Source organism: Dreissena polymorpha, chromosome 15 (assembly GCF_020536995.1).
Source record: "Dreissena polymorpha isolate Duluth1 chromosome 15, UMN_Dpol_1.0, whole genome shotgun sequence".
Classification (NCBI taxonomy): Eukaryota; Metazoa; Mollusca; class Bivalvia; order Myida; family Dreissenidae; genus Dreissena; species Dreissena polymorpha.
The window spans coordinates 4,662,256-4,682,529 of record NC_068369.1 but is presented as its reverse complement, the minus strand read 5'-3'; the positions used below and the strand labels follow the sequence as shown (position 1 = coordinate 4,682,529).

Genomic DNA, 20,274 nt, shown 5'->3' with positions numbered 1-20,274 from the left:
TCAAGTGACTTCAAATCACATGACTTTTGACGGACTACTTTCCGAGCCCAACGCAGAGGTGAATGAAATGAACACGTTGTGAAATAGATTGTAATTGTCAAAATGTACTAATTTAAATCATTATTTAATTAAATGTGAAACCAATAACATTCGGGAAAAAATTAAGTCAACATTTAACGCACCCAGAGGGAACCCCATAACCATACAGTTGCATGAACATTTTAAGCTGAATGCATTTTATAAATAGAAAGGTACCTAATGCGATATGTAAAAAAACACCTTTGCACGAATCAAATTTAATTGCTTCAAAACTTAACAGTGTTTTCTAAGTAAACGTTAAGGCTTTCCTCGTACACAGGTCGAGAACTGAAAACAGGTCTGCCAGTAAATCAGAGCATAGCATTTCACATTTCAATTAACATCTCGCCAACGGTGAATCAAACTCTTATCTAAATATTGATCGACCAATAAGCGATCGATACACATGGTACATATGGTAGCCGGTTGCTAAAGATATTTTCACCATTTTCCTCGACAAGCTGAATGTCGAGGTTTACGTTATGTGACACCGAGTTTGGTTTAATTTCTTTAAAACAAAACACGTAAATAAAATGGTTTAACGGTGGCAATGTTGTTAATGTAAGTAAGACAGTCTATATCCAGAATGATTAGTTGGGCTCAGAACGGACTATTGTTATGAAAGCGTCTCATTTATATCATGATCATTTCAAGCGTTCATCATTAAGGTTACAGAATACTAAACAATCTCTTGCACGACGGTTACATTGCATTCACTGCATTAAAGAAAACCATCTCATACCATGATATCTTATATCAGTCTTAATTCATTATTATAAAATTGATATGTTTTTTATGTTAAGAAACCAACATACATACACACGTCGAAGCAATTCCTAACGTCACTCAAAAAAAATATGTCCAATTGTTTACATTTGTGAAGTGCGTGGAATGATTCCATCTGCGTAAATGGGCAATAACTTAGTTCCAAAGAGTTGCATTAAAACTCGCAAGTTTTTGCACGATTTATCGTACATTTAAAAGTCATATTTCTTTATTTAATGCATGCGATCTTAAATATCCAATCAAATATACGTTGAATGCGTTTGTTCGGTTTTATCTATTTTATAGACAAAATGGAGGGCTGAGCCTTTCGCAGAGTTGTATGTGAGAGCAAGGAACGACAACTCTGCGTGGAGATTGGTATTTTTCAGGCTCAAGTTATGGACAAGGAGAACGAAAGGGTGATAACCCCGCCCGCCCGCCCGCCCTTAATGAACATGTGTATGTTTAAATAATCGGTTACATTACTTTAACGTTTGTAATATTGCAATAATAAAGTCGATATTACGTTTATTTTCAGTCCGTTTTTTTATTCCGTGTGAGATGGGATCTTAACACGAACGGATTCCTTTATCGTGAAAGTCGATGGGTGTATTTTCATTTAATTATGAAGCAGCTAAATGTTCTTGATTATTTTCTTTTATCTTTTACTTCTTATTGTTTTTTTAATAAGAATTTTAATTCTAATTTATATGTATAATATTTTAGACTATCACTTTCTGGAGGTATTTCTTCGTGCATATTTATTGAAATCTTAGTATGTTTAAATGTCAGTGTTAGCATTGTTTGTTGTGTTATGTAATGAACGTTTTATTTAAAAAGCTATTCTTATTTTCTATATTTTAACACCATAACTTGTTTGTTATGTTTATTTGCGCAATTAGATTGATTACGTGTTATTAACATGTTTTGCTAAAGAAAACTTATTTTTTACAATACATGTATAATAATAGCTGCTTATTTGTAGATTTCTCTAAAATAAGAGGTTTCGGAAGGGGATGAAGGCACCTAGACACCGGTCTTGAGCCATTAGGCCTCGTACGCCCCCCACCCCACCCCCCGGCCATTAAAAGAAAAAGAAAGAAAAGAAAAATGAGCAGTTAGGGTTGCGTATCCCGCTCTTAGTTTTACCTGAATCGTTCATTACTACCGATTAGTGTATGGGGACCCGGGTGTACGTCAAGTCATGTACACTTCTCTTGATTGGTGGTGGTGGATGAATCTTAAACATAATCGCCGCTTCTTTTAACAAATTAACGTGTCACATTTGTAAATTTATACTATTTTAAGCAACTTAACGTTATTGATGGGCGTCCTGTGTGCGCTTTGGGCATCGGCGGGGTTCAGTTTATTCAAACCTTAACTCTTGATTTTAGGTTTAGACTTACCGTCTGATTTGTATGAATAGATGTGCACTATTCACATGCCACACGTGTGCATGCTTACGTAAACATAATGATATGTCCTAAATCATTTAATTAGTATCGTTTCAGTTCTTAAGACATCTGAACAAAGATGTTACACCGTTTACAGTTGTCTCGAGACTCATCAATTAAGCGGTGCCATTGAGGTCGATAGAAGACATACAGGCGTCAGAAATTTGTTGTCTTTTTTTGCATTAATATGTCGAAAGTTCTGTCAAATACAAGCACCCACTCCTATTTGTCGTTAGGTTATTATTTGTATCAAAGACCTAGAATTCTAGGTTTGTATGTAAAACATGTGTTCAGATTTACGAGGATAACAGTGATGTTTTATCAATGATGATGATGGCATTAATGATAATGATATTGATATGATGATGATATGGTTGATAATGATGATGATAATTTTGTAGTATTTTGAGAATAGAGAATAATAAATTTACTCATGACTATGAGTAAATGTCAGTTTGGCTTAAAATGTGACCTCTTGAAATAATGGTAGGGTGTAAACGATGACGCAAGCGCACATATGTATTTCCGGTTCTGAAAAAGACGCAGAACATCTGTATTTTGTGGTTTTATTGATTTAAGTTTGTTTTATGAGTTATGAACAATGACATGTAGGTACATATATTACAACATATTTCTTTGAACTATTTGCACATGTTTACATGGTACAATCGTGTCTACAAAACGCATAGGTTCATGTTAGCTCAAAAATGTTGTTTTGTTTACAAACATGAGTTTTCGAAGAATTACTAAATCAGATCAAGATGGTTGTAAAAGTTGATATTTTTGTTTATTTATGTAATTGATTTGTGTCGAATTGGTATCCATTCAAGTCTTGTCATGTTCTCCGATAAATAATATGCAATCATAGAGTTTCACTTCAAAATGCAACTGGATTCGTTAAAAGACAATAAAAGCAATGTGATTACACAACTTATCTATCTCCTGTTCAGCTTATAACGTTAATCAGGGATTTCAATAGACGCAGAATCCTTTGACGCGTGCAAATTAAAAATGACTTGTTTTTGACACAATCCTTTTTTCTGTCATGAGTCATTTTGACACATCGAAAATTTGACCCGTGCGTCAGTCAGCTAACATCTCGAGTTCCATGGTAATAAATACCGCTGTGCTCCTAATTGAAATTAATGTTTCAGTATTTGAAACTCGGTCTATAATCGAGGGAATACCTCGGGCATTGTTTATCTTATCTCATCTCTTCCAATACACATGTCACCGCCTGAATTGTGCATGCGCACTAACTGGGTAATTAGCAGGAGTGATTACATGATGATTGATTGACCATCCGATAATTGCAGTTTTTTTTGCAGACCGCACGGTTAAAGAAAGTCGGCAAAAGTAATTAAATAAACAACAAAATTGATTAAAGGCCTATTAATTACGTAGATCCACTAGTCCAGCGAGTTTTGTCAAGTTGTTAATCCACCAATAATTACCAGTAACACCCATCTTATATAAACTGGAATCACAGTTCATTTTTGATACTAACAAGTCATAATACTACACATAAACATAGAGAAATCACATTCTAGATTAGATATAAATTCTCTGAGTAGAATTAAATTGCTACGTCATGACCTTTGACATTATAAATGGCGGGCGTAACATTCAACCCGCATTAAATTCAAAGCTGGCGATTCAAATTGCAAGTAATGGAAATTCAATAATGGAGAAATCATTATCTGGATTTAACAAACATTTAATAAGGTTTGTTAAGCCAGATAACAACAAGAAAAATTTGGATTATTAAAGTAAAACTACTACAGGTAAGGCATTCTTAAGTGTACATATTTCGGACATGTATAGTAATCGGATAAACAGTAATAGATATACTAGATGTTCCATGCATTTAGATTGTGTTTTCTTAGAAATGTTATCATAGGGATGATGATAACATAATGATGATAAATATGTGATAAAAAGGTGCTGCCGGTACATATCTTAAATTACTTAAATGTGTAAAAAGACTTGTAGATTTTAATGTACCAATTCATTAAAATATGTTGTGTTATGTATCATAGTATTGTTATTTAATAAAGCAGTCTAACTTTTAAAGATATTGTGTTACTCTTAAGAGCATATTTTTATCTAAAACATCTTTATTCAAAATTGACCCCAACATTTTTCAATTTGACTCCTCAAAATTTCAGTCCAGGGGTCATTGACTCCTGCTTTTTAAAATCTATTGAAATCCCTGATGTTATATTCAATTAACTTCGCCTTACTCACTACATGTCATTCGGTGTTTCGTCTACACATGTACAGCATTTTAATTTTATAACGCGTCATCTGGTTGGTTGTTCTAATAGCCAGCATTGTGTTGGCCAATGATATGGCGTTTAACAACCGAGCATTCGGTCGACAAAAAATGGCATTAAAACACAGACATGTAACGAGAAAGTCGAAGTTAATTGAATTTGAAACTTATTATCTGCACAGGAGATAGATAAGCTGTGTTATCATGTTGCTTTTAATGTCTTTAAACAAATCCAGTTGCATTTTGTTGGCAACTGCATGGATATATGTGTGTTCTTGATGAAACTGGTCACGTCCCGTGTTCCACAATCTTTCAGCAATAGGCATATTGTGGGTTCCATACCTTGTGTATATATAAGTACATACACAAGGGGTATTTTTTTAAACTGTTAATTTTTGTCATTATTCGTTGTTGAAAAGGGGGGGGGGGGGGTACCGGGAGGGGGGGCAAATTTATGATACTGCTGCCTGTGTCCAAGAATTGCTTCCAGAAAACTTCAACTGTTGATGATGGCCCACCTGAATCAATGTCAAAGGCCCCAGAAGCACACCAGGCAGACTCTGTGTTTATGAACAATAACGTGTCTCTGATAAAGAGTGTCAGTCCCAAAGAACATCTCACCAAGATATTATGACACAATTTGTTCCTGTGTTTAGGTTTTGTTCACTCCAATTATTTCATAATTAGATTGGTACCAAAACTTTTACCAGTTTTTCAAACAAATTTGCTGTATTAATGGATAAACTGATGACAGTGCTTCAATTACTGGACATTTGCTGTTTTAATCATTAAATGGATTAACAGATCACATCGCTTCAGTTGATGGACATCACTATGAAAAATGCAATTGTATTACCAAACTCTCGTCTACTGAGCCAGGCAATAGTTAATTTCACCCACAAGCCACTGTATGCAGTGCATTGCTCAGCTTACAATCCAGTTAGACAGTTAATGAAAGCATCCCATTTCACAGGTTTTGAATGAACCTGCAAAAAGCTCCAGATGAGATGTGTATTTAAATATTGGGTTCTAAATAAAAATCATTAAAAAAAGGGCCCAGTACGTAACTAACATTATGCAATACAAATCTTACATATTTGTAAATGATTAAAGTGCGTTGCTGATTTAACCAATAATCCGGTTCAGTTTTAGTGTAAGACTGTAAGTTAACCTTTTTAATTAAAACTTAAGTCAATCAAAAGAAGCTTGTAATTAAAATGATGGCCCATCTTGTTTATGGATCAAAAACAGGACATTTTAAGTGACAAGCAGCTCCAGGGGGAAGTATATTAAAATATATGTCAATAGTTTAATTGTGAAATTACGTTCTTGTTCTACATGAATACAAAATGCAAGAAAGACCCAATCAAGACAGAGATATAACATGTGTAAGTTAAATATATAAAGAAAGTCTGTTCATATCGCTATTTAAAATGTATTCTGTTCGAAAAGGGCTACAGTCCATTGCAAAAAACAAGACCTGGCTGCAAAATGATTCTGTTCCTTAAACAAAAACATAGCCAACAGGTAGTGGGCAAGATTTCAATTTATATCTGTTGCTAATTCTTTAAGTCACATTTTTATGCCCCCTTTTAAAGAAAAGGGGGCATATAGTGATCGGACTGTCCGTCTGTCTCCGTCTTTCCATCACACTTTGCGTTTAGGTTTCGAAAAAAGCTCATGACTTCTATGTCCCTTGAGATGTAACCTTCATATTTGGTATGCATGTGTATATGGACAAGGCCTTTCCATACGCACACAAATGTTTACCCCTGTGACCTTGAACTAAGGGTCCGCGTTTAGGTTTCGAAATCTGCGTTTAGGTTTCAAAAAATTCTCATAACTTCTATGTTCCAGAGCTCCAGATAAGGTTTTGTGAAATTCTTAACGTTACTACCAGATTTTCAAAAATAATTCTTAACTCTGAAATTTTATGAAACGTTATTACTAAGTTTTGGAAAATAATTCTTCACTTTTCTAAATGACCTAAAAATAAATAATAGTGGTTATTTTCATTCAAAAAATCAAAATAAACATACTAGCGTCTTCATTTATACGAGTTCAACAGTGTCTATTCAGTATTATACAATTTTATTTTTCAAATACCCAGGGCTTCCCCTGGCTCAAAAATTTCTTTAGCCAACATTTTAGCCAACTGGATTTTTTGTAGCCAAATTTTAGAAACTGTAGCCAAAGTTTTAGCCAAGCATTTGGGACCGCCTCGTGAAAGTCTAGGGGTGTAAGAACACAAATAAATACAATATGACGCTTAAATATATTTATTACTATAATCATCCTTTTAAAATATTGTACATAACAGAATATCAGTTTATAACAAAAAAACATTTAAAGATATGCAAACATCAAGATAAACATACATCATTCAATGTAATAATCATACTTTTATTCTAAATAACAGAATATCAGTTTATACATACAGGGTCTTCCCCAGGCCATTTAAGCGCCCCTTGCCGGGGCGCTTGAATTTCGAAATCAGAGTACCCGGGGCTCTTGAAATTTTCCGATCAGTGTATTCTTCAGTAAAAGAAAGTGGAGATTGTCCAAAAAAATCAAGGTTTCCCTATCAGTGTATCAATATTCCCTGTTTTAAAAGAGCACTCGGTACCTACTTTCACAAGTAATCGCCATAAACACCACATGGGGTAATGGATAATCCACTGATAAGAGAATAGCATGAAGCGCGTATTGATTATTCTAGCCACATTACACGGTCATTTAAATGCTGACAAGGATGTATCTGGTAACTTTCCAGTCGTCAAACTGTGAAGTTCATCGTCCAATCGGTTACGCGAATGCTTATGAGGGCGGGGTTAACTATCGACCATTATTTTTTATTGACGTCGGTCATGAAGTAAGAGTTTATCCCAGCTTGATTAGCAAGTAGTTGTACCATTTGAGTAATATAAAACCGGTCATTAGTACAGTACAGAACATTAAAGACGGTTTCGGGCATCATCATCACACCTTTTTACTGTAAACAAGTGTTACCTTTGACTCATAATTAATACGAGAAATTAATTGCAAGTGGTAAACAATTAATTATTATGCGGTTACAATTATGTGATAACAATTTATTTAATTCCAGTACATGTATATTTCAACATGTCCATGTATAGAACTGGTTCACCTCGTTTTTCTGACATTTATTCGACACGTAATGCGCTTTAACAAATTTTCGTTGAATTAATTACGCACACTTGTAAATGTTTCGTCCGATAATCGATAGTTGAGAAGACTGATGATGGCAACCGGCCGTGATCCTCGTGGACAACGTGAATTTCATGCATAATTCCGTAAAAAACATTTATTTGACTCGTAAAGTGTGTAAACAAATTATCGTTGAATTCATAACGCAACGGTTAATATTTGTTGAAATCTCAAATGGGAATAATTAAATTCGTAATCCGAAACCCATTACCGTAAGTCGATGTTAACGCGTTTTTAATCCGAAACACACTTCCGAATGTAAATATTACCGCAACGTTAAATATTTTTGCTTCAAATTAGCAGTGCAAATTTATTTTGTGTCGAATCTTTTTCTCAATTAAAAAGAGCGCGAAAATTATGCAGCATGTACAACGTCGCGTCTATTGCATACAAATGGCGTGTATTGAGCGTTTTAACAAGCACACAACAGGTCAGGGGATTGACGCATATTCAGAGGCAATATTTCATCAAATCTATAAATAGTCACTTAAAAAATGGCAAGGTTTGTGTTAAAGAAATAACTGAAAGCTTTTATCGTAAATATTTACCAGAAAGAGATTGATAAAAACAGAATAAACGGGATTATCGGGTAATAAATAGAAACTTGAAAAATAGTAAGTATACAGTAATAGAGTCGGGTTGAAACGGATGTATTGGGGAATCGTTCGAGTCGGGATTTTACTATCTGTGCGGAAAAGTTTTAAAACAATTAAACAATATAAAAAATATATTTTTAGATGACTGGGGGATTTTTTTGATGAGTCATAGCGCACCAAATGACGTCTTTTGACGCTGTTTTTCTTTGAGTTATAACGCACCACATAACGTGAATTGACACGTTAAATTAAAAAAAAATCAACGTCGGGAGGGGACACCCCTCACGAACCCACCCCCGGGGCGCCTGAACAAATTCCTGGGGAAGGCACTGACATACATCATAAGCACATGTTCAGTTCACATTGTTTACAAAAATATATTAAATATATTCATTCTTGAGCACATATTTCAATCTTTGCAAAACGTAACAGTTGATCAAGACTAAAGATGCTTTATTTTCAAAGCCTCTCACTTCATATTGTTAAACAGTTATATTAGGTCATTTGGATATGATATACATCAGCTTTGACAGCTTCTGTTGTTAAAACATTTTCTGTAAGTGGTGGATGATTTCTAGGCTCAAATAAATGAATGTTTTTCACGCATATTTCTTGACAGAAAGACCCAGATAATTGCCACCATCCATTCTAGTTGCCTGAAATATGATAAAACATAGTTTTACAAACTATCAACAACAAACCAACACATAAATGTCCGTATCTTTAAATGTCCGAATTTTTAACATATCCGAAATACATTACAACGAGTGAATGGTATACTTTTTATTTCCGAAATTGTTGGTTTCTTAATCAAACTTCACCTTTCCCAAAATATTATAATAATTAAACTATTAAACAGAAATGCTCTCAAATTCCTGTTCAAACAAGATTGCATGTGATTTTGTGAAGAAATAGTTTTTTGTTAAATGCTTTTGCCAGGCCCGTGGTATTGACATAATGTTCGATAACACCTTTTGTTTTCACACCAGCAAGAGTTCTATGCATAGATGATGACGTCACTGCTAGTACACAATGCACCAGCAAGTTTTCTTTGTTACGATGACCGGTTCGGACCGGTGGTGCTGCAGACTGCGTATCAAACTTTTCTGGTTAATAACACGATGATGTATTGACGCACAGTGGACGGTTTAAAGAGTTTACTATCTGGGATGGTACTTGACAGGCAAAATAAGTTTCGCCGAGCATTTTTCGCCAACCGAGAATTTTATTCGCCGAATTTTAAAAATGTTTCGCCGAGCATTTTCGCCAACCGAGAATTTTATTCGCCGAATTCACGAATTTTTCGCCAACGGCGAATTTGGCGAACAACAGCGGAAGCCCTGAATACCTTCATATTCCCAAACTGTGCTTAGATTGCATGCCTTCGATGATTTTTTACATATTTCACAATAAAATGGGTCTCCCCTTCAATCTTTTCAATGATTAGCCACGGGAATTGTCCCTTCCACTGGTTCAATGTTTTTTTTGTTTAAGTTTGGACCTGTCGTGTCGGGTTTTTTTAGCTTTTCCGACTGCTTTGGCAACTGAACATACAACATCGTATAAGATCTTTTCTATTATGTCCTTGTAAACATTCAACTTCGGCTCACTTTGCGTACAATATGTTAAAAGCGTGTTTTTGCACACCTTGCAGTTTTTATAGGACGCTCTGGGCGCCGCCATTGTTTTTTGACAATGATAGTCTGTACACGCCGCTTTTATTGGAAAAAATGCGTTTTGTTAAACAAACCCGATAACCATTCTATAGAAGCACCAAAAAGATCGTTAACGCGAAAAGAACTCAATAAAAATCGAGACGAACAGATGCAAAAATAATATTCGCAACTTGATTTTGTAATTCTTAATGGTACGACAAGATTTTAAAATAAATACGTAACGGACTTGAAAATAATTTGTAATTACGAAAATACGACCCTTATCTGGAGCTCTGATGTCCCTTGAGATATAACCTTCATATTTGGTATGCATGTGTATATGGACAAGGCCTTTCCATACGCACACAAATTTTTACCCCTGTGACCTTGACCTTGAACGTAGGGTCCGCGTTTAGGTTTCGAAATCTGCGTTTAGGTTTCGAAAAATACTCATAACTTCTATGACCCTTGAGATATAACCTTCATATTTGATTTGCATGTGTATATGGACAAGGTCTTTCCTTAGCACACAAGTTTTTACCCCTGTGACCTTGACCTTGAACTTAGGGTCCGCGTTTAGGTTGCTAAATCTGCGTTTAGGTTTCAAAAAATGCTCATATAAACTTCTATGTCCCTTGAGCTATAACTTTCATATTTGGTATGCATGTGTATATGGACAAGGCCTTTCCATACGTACACAAATTTTGACCCCTGTGACCTTGACCTTGAACTTAGGGTCCGCGTTTAGGTTTCGAAATCTGTGTTTAGGTTTCAAAAAATGCTCATAACTTCTATGTCCCTTTAGAACCTTCATATTTGGTATGCATGTGTATATGGACAAGGCCTTTCCATATGCACAAAAATTTTGACCCCTGTGACCTTGACCTTGAAGAAAAGGTCTGCGTTTAGGTTTTGAAAAATGCTCATAACTTCTATGTCCCTTCAGATATTACCTTCATATTTGGTATGCATGTGTATATGGACAAGGCCTTTCCATACGCACACAAATTTTTACCCCTCTGACCTTGACCTTGAACTTAGGGTCCGCGTTTAGGTTTCGAAATCTGTGTTTAGGTTTCGAAAAATACTCATGACTTCTAATACCCTTGAGATATAACGTTCATATTTGATTTGCATGTGTATATAGACAAGGTCTTTCCTTAGCACACAAATTTTTTACCCCTGTGACCTTGACCTTGAACTTAGGGTCCGCGTTTAGGTTGCTAAATCTGCGTTTAGGTTTCAAAAAATGCTCATATAAACTTCTATGTCCCTTGAGCTATAACTTTCATATTTGGTATGCATGTGTATATGGACAAGGCCTTTCCATACGTACACAAATTTTGACCCCTGTGACCTTGATCTTGAACTTAGGGTCCGCGTTTAGGTTTCGAAATCTGTGTTTAGGTTTCAAAAAATGCTCATAACTTCTATGTCCCTTGAGAACCTTCATATTTGGTATGCATGTGTATATGGACAAGGCCTTTCCATATGCACAAAAATTTTGACCCCTGTGACCTTGACCTTGAAGAAAAGGTCTGCGTTTAGGTTTTGAAAAATGCTCATAACTTCTATGTCCCTTCAGATATTACCTTCATATTTGGTATGCATGTGTATATGGACAAGGCCTTTCCATATGCACACAAATTTTGACCCCTGTGACCTTGACCTTGAACTTAGGGTCCGTATTTAGGTTTTGAAATCTGCATTAAGGTTTCGAAAAAAGCTCATAACTTCTATCAAGCGTTAACAAGGGGCATAAGTCATCCTATGGTGACAGCTCTTGTTTTTCCAATCTTCATGAGACTTGGTAAGAACATTAGTTTGAATGACATCTGATATGAGTACAAAATGGATTTAAAAACATGGCCTCAATTGGACTTAGTAGTTTTCCTCATATCTGTTATTGAAACATTTTAAACACCCTTGGTGTCTCATTTTTGTCCAATCTTCATTCAACTTTTGCAGAACTTTCTTTCTTATGACATCTTGACTGAGTTTTAAAATGTTTGCGGTCCGCTGATAAACATGGCCTCAAAGCTAAGTGCTGAGTAGTTTTTCCTTATATGGCTATAGCTAAATATTGTGTATACAGTTACATGTACTCTAGTAGTCGCATTCAAAATAAATAGTGATAGCTTTGTGACTGTGAGGTTGAAATTGTATTTGAAGCTGTTTTCATCCTGTATACATTTCATATCAGGAGCTGTGTGTAATCTCCATTCAACAGTTGAATTTGCCAATGGTGCTTCTTTTCTGGATAGATACAATGTAACATCCTTTCTGTTGCTGTTGTTTTTCAGTACAGTTGTCCTCCATTAATGACCATTAATTTATCCAAGTTTTAAATATGTGCATGTAAATGATTCGTGATTGAAAGGATCTACTGAAATATTTTCATTCACGAAAAGTCATTATAATGTGGGTCAGGGCAGTTTTTTCAGTGATTTTGAATCATACATGTAGCAAACAAACGAGATTTCACGTTTTTACCCAATTAGCAGATAACTTGTTTGGAACATTTGTTCATATGATACTTAGTAATAAATTTCTCACTAATTTCTATGAATAGTCTCAGCATTATCAACACTGGGTCTTGGACACATTGCCAAAAGGCATCTAGTTACATGTATGTATAACTGTATTTACTTGCATTTCATGTAGTAGTGAGAATTTTCATTATTCTGTTTCAGGCATGACTTCAATTGCATACATCTTTTCATGAGCTAAAGATATGATCATGTGAAACCATTAGCACCGCTAAGAAATCATGTTCACATTCAAGAACAATTTGATTCCTGGATAATCATCCTGAAAAAGATGCCCTGGCTTCGTAATGGATAACCCAGGTTTTATGTCCATCAACCTTGGCATGAACCTGGTGTCCAGCCAGCCGTCCAACAGTGGTCAGTTGATCCAACAGTTGCCAGGGATACAGCAGATCTTCACCCACACTGCCTCTGCCAAACCAGTAGAGGGCCTACAGAATGTCATTCAGGTACGGTTAATTGAATGTTGGCATATCCATGCATTAGTGTATCATTTGCCTAGGCTCAGTTTTATTAAGTAAACCGTTTTACAAAAAGTGTTTGTCAGGTCAGTTAGTATTTAAAATATGGCCCAGTACCAAAACTGGAAATGGTGTATTTACCATGTTAAACCCTCTATCTTGTATAAAAAAATTATTGATTATGAAAATAATGTTGCTGGTTCATTGTACGTGTCAGGGCTTTCCACAGGCCATTTAACGATCCCTCGCCGGGGCGCTTGAATTTTGAAATCAGAGTCACCGGGGCGCTTGAAATTTTCCGATCAGTGTATTTTTCAGTAAAAGAAAGTGGAGATTGTCAACAAAAAAATCAAGGTTTCTCTATTAGTGTATCAATATTCCCTGTTTTAAAAGAGCACTCTGTACCTACTTTCACAAGTAATCGTCTTAAACACCACATGGGGTCATGGATTATCCACTAATAAGAGAACAGGATGACGCGCGTATCGATTATTCTAGCCATATTACACAGTCATTTTAATGCTGACAAGGATGTATCAGGTAACTTTCCAGTCGTCAAACTGTGATGTTCATCGTCCAATCTGTTATGCGAATGCTTATGAGGGCGGGGTTAACTAGCGACCATTAGTTTTCATTGACGTCGGGCACGAAGTAAGAGTTTATGGCAACTTGATTAGCAAGAATTTGTACCATTTACGTAATATAAAAACCGGTAACTAGTACAGTACAGTACACTAAAGACGGTTTAGGGCAACATCATCACACCTTTTTACTGTAAACAAGTGTTGCCTATGACTCATAATTAATACATAAAATTAATTGCAAGTGGTAAACAATTGATTACTTATAGCGAGTAAGTTTTGCAAATAACTCCTGGTTACAATAATGCGATAACAATTTAATTCCAGTACATGCATATTTTATCATGTCCATTTATAGAACTGATTCACCTCGTTTTTCTGACATTTATTCGACACGTAATGCGCTTTAACAAATTTTCGTTGAATTAATTACGCACACTTGTAAATGTTTCGTCCGATAATCGATACTTAGAAGACTGATGATGGCAACTGGCCGCAATCCTCGTGGACAACGTGAATTTTATGCATAATTCCATCAAAACATTTATTCGACTCGTAAGGTGTAAACAAATTATCTTTGCATTCATAACGCAACTTTTAATATTTGTTGAAATCTTAGATGGGAATAATTAAATTTGTAATCCGAAACCCATTCCCGTAAGTCGATGTTAACGCGTTTTTAATCCGAAACACACTTCCGAATGTAAATGTTACCGCAACGTTAAAATATTCTTGCTTCAAATTAGCAGTGCAAATTTATTTTGTGTCGAATCTTTTTCTCAATTAAAAAGAGCAAGAAAATTATGCAGCATGTACAACGTTGCGTCTTTTGCATAGAAAGCTTGCGTGTATTGAGCGTTTTAACAATCACACACCATATCATGGGATTGACGCATGTTCAGAGGCAATATTTCATCAAATCTATAGTCACAATTTATTTGATACTATAGATAAATGGCAAGGTTTGTGTTAAAGAAATAATTGAGAGCTTTTATCATAAATATTTACCAGAAATTGATTTATTAAAACGGAATAAACAGGATTATCGGGTAATAGATAGAAACTTGAAAAGTAGTAAGCATACAGTTATATAGTTGGGTTGAAACGGATGTATTGGGGAATCGTTCGAGTCGAGATTTTACTATCTGTGCGGGAAAGTTTTAAAACAATTAAACAAGATAAAAAATTATATATATTTTTAAATGACTGTGGGATTTTCTTGAAGAGTCATAGCGCACCAAATGGTGTCTTTTGACGCTGTTTTTCTTTGAGTTATAACGCACCACAGAACTTGAATTGACACATTATTTTATTTTTTTAAATCAACATTGGGAGGGGATACCCCTCTCGAACCACCTCTATCAGCCCCGGGGCGCCTGCCAAAAATCCTGTGAAAAGCACTGCATGTATAGGGAAAAAAACTTTATCAGTCTGTATTTTCATGTTGAAACTGACAGAAATATTTTCGCAAAATGAGCGTACAACTGTATTTGTCCATAAATTTCTGGTGTTCCTGAAAAACCTTATTTTATCCATACAGCATGTTCTTTCACTGATCTGCATGTCTGACTAAAGGTAAAAAACAGATGCAATTTGTATAGCATTTAAATTCTTTTCATGGAAATTTACTTAACCATGTATTCCCCCTGGCTTGCACCAAAGTTTTTCCCTTTGACCTTGACTTAAGATGCTTAAGTTCAAAGTCATGGGTCATGCAGTAAACTAATAATATTATTATAAGAACTCTGTAGATATTGCACATAGACCCTGTTAATGATATAAGCAGCTTTGAACTTTACCTTTTACCTCTATTTACACATTCCACATACAAATGTAAGTTTCACAAAGGAAGTTCTTGACCTTTGTGAGTAATACTCCTTTAAGGGAAATAACTCAAACACTGAATTTACTATTAATAATATGATTTTAGTTACGAAATATACACATAATTACACAAGTTCCTTGTTAACAATTGTAGGAATGGATTTCCGCCAGTTTCTAACTGCCCAATGTTCAAACTATATATGCCTTATATATTAGTCTTTTTGTTGGTTACTTCTTTTACGTCTGTTACAAACAGTTCCAATAAACTTTGAAAGGCATTATGACACATCAAAACATGGATACAACAAAAGGATGATTAATGAATATTAATCCTACAAACTGTGAATTGCAAGATTATAATATAAGATTACAACAAAAGGATTGACAAACACTAAAGGACTTATTTTGACCTTATTAGTTGGTTTAGATTTCTGTTTGACTTCAGTTCTCAGTTGTTTCATAATTTGGCATCTAGTGAGACTTCATCAAGACTGGAATAATTAAATGAATAAAAATATATACAATACAACCTAACACAAATTATACAAAGTTAATGGTTCATGAGCAATAGTTTTTAGTGTTAAATGTTCCATGCATTTCTCATCCAAGGTCCATGCCCAAAAACATGCCCAATCCCTTAACAAGTGCCTATTTTCCAAGCATTTCTCATCATTAGGTCAAAATATGCATCACTATGGATGCACTGACACCGGAAAAATAGTTGAGAAATTCATCTTTTGTGACCTTTCCATTTTTTCAATAGAATCAAAGGCATCCAGGAACACACACAGGCACTGTTCCTCTGTCCATTCACTGTTGAGATATTTCGGGTGTTTTTTGACATTATTAACTCCCTTCAGATCTTCCACCGTGATAATTCCATCCCCTGATTGATCCAGTTTCATAAACGCCATTTGGATCAGATTCTTCCTTGAGACTGACATTGGGGGTCTGAGTGCCTTCAGAAACTCGTCAAAGTCTGAACTGCTGCTGCCATCTTTGTCCAAACTATCAAACAGTTGCTTGATTAGCATGTCTTCCATCAGTATCCCATAGTCATGGATACCTTTCTTGAATTCTTTGAAGTCTAAGGCCCTATTCTCATCATCGTTCATAATTTTGAATGTCCTGCCAATACCTTTGATGCCATTAGCTCCTCTTGCTAATCATTTTAACCTCAGGATTTCCAGTGGATTTTGGGCTGACTTGAGCTTTTTTTTATAGATTTCGCGATTAATTCCTGTTGAGTTCGCCTGGTTGCAGCCATTGTTTACACTCGAAACAGCAAGTTCTGTAATTAGTCACACTTTAAAACCGAAATTCACTTCGAGTGAACTTATGATAAATGAACGGCTAATTTATAGAACTGTTTATTAGAAAATCAATTGTTGTGTGTCCTTTTACCATGACAAAATATAACACATAATTACACAAGTTCCTTGTTTACATTAAAGTAACAATAGTGTTCAGTTACGGATTTCCGCCAGTTTCTAACTGCCCAATGTTCAAACTACATATGCCTTATATATTAGTCTTTTTGTTGACAACTGGTTACCTCTTTTTAATCTGTTACAAACAGTTTCAATAAACTTCGAAAGGCATTATGACACATCACACATGGATACAACAAAAGGATGATTAATGAATATTAATCCTACAAACTGTGAATTGCAAGATATAACATTACAACAAAAGGATTGACAAACATTTTTTTATTAATCTTCATATTAGGAATCAAACAGTTTCTCATATTAAGGTATAGTTGTCATTAAATTATTTAACTGCACAAAAACTGATTATAAACAAAAATATAAGCCAACTAATAAGGTCAAAATAAGTCCTTGTGACATAAGTTACCACTACACAAATTTACATTATTGTAGGTCAAAGTTATTTTATGGAAATGAATTCTTGAATGCAAGCCCTTGTGACCTTGACCTTTGGCCTGTTGACCTCAAGATGAATATTTGTCAAGATTTCCACACAAGTAACCAACTAACCTATTTAAATGATCGGAAGTCAATGAATTAATGAGATATCTTGAAAAAAATCTCATTTCTTGATGCAAGCTTATGTGAACTTTGTCCGGGTGATCTCAAAATCTCTGTACCAGTTTGCATGATCGCATGTGAGAACATTCTCTAAAGTTTGTTCCAAAAAGCTTGTCCAGTTTCAAGACTCTTTGACCTTGACCATTGATCTGATGGTCTCATATTCTACCATACATGCCATTTGTCCCGGATTGTCCCGGGAAATGAAGAACGTTTCCCGCAGTCCCGGAAATCTGTCAAATGTCCCGTATTTTAATTTTTACAAAATCCATTCATACATGTACCTTATCTTAGACTTAACTGCACCTCGAATCTGTTTTCCCTCTAATGCGCAGCGTCTCCATGGCAATGCCTACCGGAATAGGTGACTACGCTACGTGTCAAAATCGATCAATTAACAGGGGTCCTGTTATCACATCGATTGTCTCACAAATCAAACCGAAAAGGCCCATTTTTTGATGTGGTTTCTAATTGGCTTTAATAATACTACCTTATAATTTCCCTCGTAAGGGCAAAGGAGTTGTTCACACATCTAAAGATTCGTGCGGTTGTGAATTGGCCATGCGAGAATAGCCCCGTGTCAATATCAATCTAAAGCTTCAGTGGCTTTGTAATACCAAGAAAACTAATCGGTCCGTATTGTGTACTCCTCCACGATAAAATAATGGACAGTTACTTCGGAGACTTTGATGAAAACATTGATGTTGTCTTCGTGGAAATTGTGCATTTCATGCATAATTTAGTTCAGGGGTCTCGCTAGTGGGCGAAGTGGGCGATTTGCTCGCCAAGGGAATATTTATGTCGCTAATAAATTTCATGAAGGCGACATAACTTCTCCACCTTTTAATTATTTGTTTGTGCCACACATTAAAATCAATTTGATGTGGAGAATTGGACACAGGAGAATTCTCAGCCAGAAGTTGCCCCATTTACAGGTCATGCAAAGTTGAACATTAAAATGCGCAGGCGGGAGCTATTAGAGTTCTTAAAATTGTTCATATGTGAAGCCTTGATAAATTGCCTTGTGCTGGCTACCAGTAACTATACTTCAGCAAAGTTAAATGGCCCATTAAAACAATACAAAAGAATGATCAAATGGGAAGAGTTAACCTAGCACTGGCAATAAATATAGGGCTCATTCACAGGTAAGATTTGGAATCTGTGCTGTAAAATGAGATTTTAAATGAATTTTTATTTTTTGAAAAATTGTAGCACAATATAAATTCCATTTAATCTTGATTTTCTTAAAATTTACAAGGAATTAAGAAGATTATGAATATTACTGGTTTTGTTAAAATTGAAGTTTTATTTGATACACCTGTACAGGAAAAATAAAATAAAAAGTACCAGAATAATTTACAATCAATTACAAATAAGAAAAATGTAGGTTTTATACACTTGACATCTCTTATTATAAATGAAATGCAGCCTTTTGAATTCCATCACCCATTTCAGTCTCTATAATTGAAATAGCTTATCAGTTATCACATAAATAGCATGTTAAGTTTAAATATATTACTTAAGTCAGTTAAATACATCAATAACAAAAATAAACACTTAAGTGTGTGTTTGTATTTGTAAATGTTGTCCCCCAAAGTGTGAAATATGAGTTGTTTCTGATTAATGATAATTGGAACGGTTTAATGAGGGGTATAAGACAAGTAAAGAGATGATTGAAAGCTGAATGGAAATACTTCTCCTTTAATTTGCCACAAAATACATGTAAAATGAAGACCCATGACGCAACTGTACAGAAGTGACATCTCCGGAAATTTTCAGCTAAGCTTGACCCCTGGATGCAAAAGTACCATTTCTCCCTGAAAAGTTGCCACTTCTCCCTATGTTGGTCTTTGGGAGAAGTGACTTCTCCCTAAATTTTGAACCTAGCTAGACCCCTGTTAGTTACATCAAAAGATTTAATTTTAAGGGAGATCAATTAAAACAATATGTATCTTTATCGTCCTTAAGATAATTAATTATTGAAACAATTACTGTAACATATACTAATTAAACAAAATGCGAATCGCATATAAGGCGGATATATTACACGATTTTACGTTGCTAGTCGCACCTGCCGCTTAAAACATTTCAACAAGATGGCAGACTTTGAAGAAAATAAATTGTGTTTTGGCAAGCATGGCAAATAAAGATTGAATTAACGATGGAGGTCACACACTTAGAAAAGATTAATTAAATGCCTGTGATAATCAATGATGCAAAAAATCGTTTTAGATGCTAACAACGTATTTATTAGTAATCTACTAAATTTACTATGTGAAAAAAATGCATACCAAAAAATGCATATATGTCTATATGTATACATGAATCGGCAAATATCCCGGTAAATTTAGCTCAATGTCCAGGAATTGGTCTGAAAATTTATGGCAAATGTATGTATTCTACTGATGTCTTCCCTGCCTGCCCTGGAACTGGTGTTGTTTATATTCGTAACTGCAGCACATTTTGGATGTCATGATCATGGTTTTTATAATCCTGTATTTAAATATGTCATTAAGACATTTATGATCATTATTATTATGATGCATACTTAACAATCGTATGTAATGTGGTAAATAATTGGAATTAATATGCCACCTTTGAAGAAATGATACTATGCCTTGCACAAAGTCATGTTGGTTGGTCCTTTGGATGGTCTGTTGCTCAGGCACCATTTCTTTTCCACACGATATCTAAGGAACGCTTTGACTTTCCATTCTGCATATTGGTAACTAGTGGGGACAGAAAGTTGCCTTTCTA

General features: G+C 35.0%; 1 protein-coding gene across 2 annotated transcripts in view; it reads left to right on the top strand.

Annotated features, from left to right (window-relative positions):
- The first annotated feature begins 2,818 nt into the window (after positions 1 to 2,818).
- The window catches only part of LOC127859870 (uncharacterized), a 56,193-nt gene continuing 38,737 nt past the window's right edge, over positions 2,819 to 20,274 (top strand). Inside the window, exons 1-2 of one of the 2 annotated variants that reach the window (XM_052397444.1) lie at positions 2,819 to 2,905; positions 12,745 to 13,049. In XM_052397444.1, the coding sequence (XP_052253404.1) occupies positions 12,888 to 13,049 (162 nt within the window). In that variant the 5' untranslated portion in view covers positions 2,819 to 2,905; positions 12,745 to 12,887. Of the gene's footprint in view, positions 2,910 to 12,744; positions 13,050 to 20,274 lie in introns of both variants that reach the window. The other variant, XM_052397445.1, reaches the window with a different exon arrangement.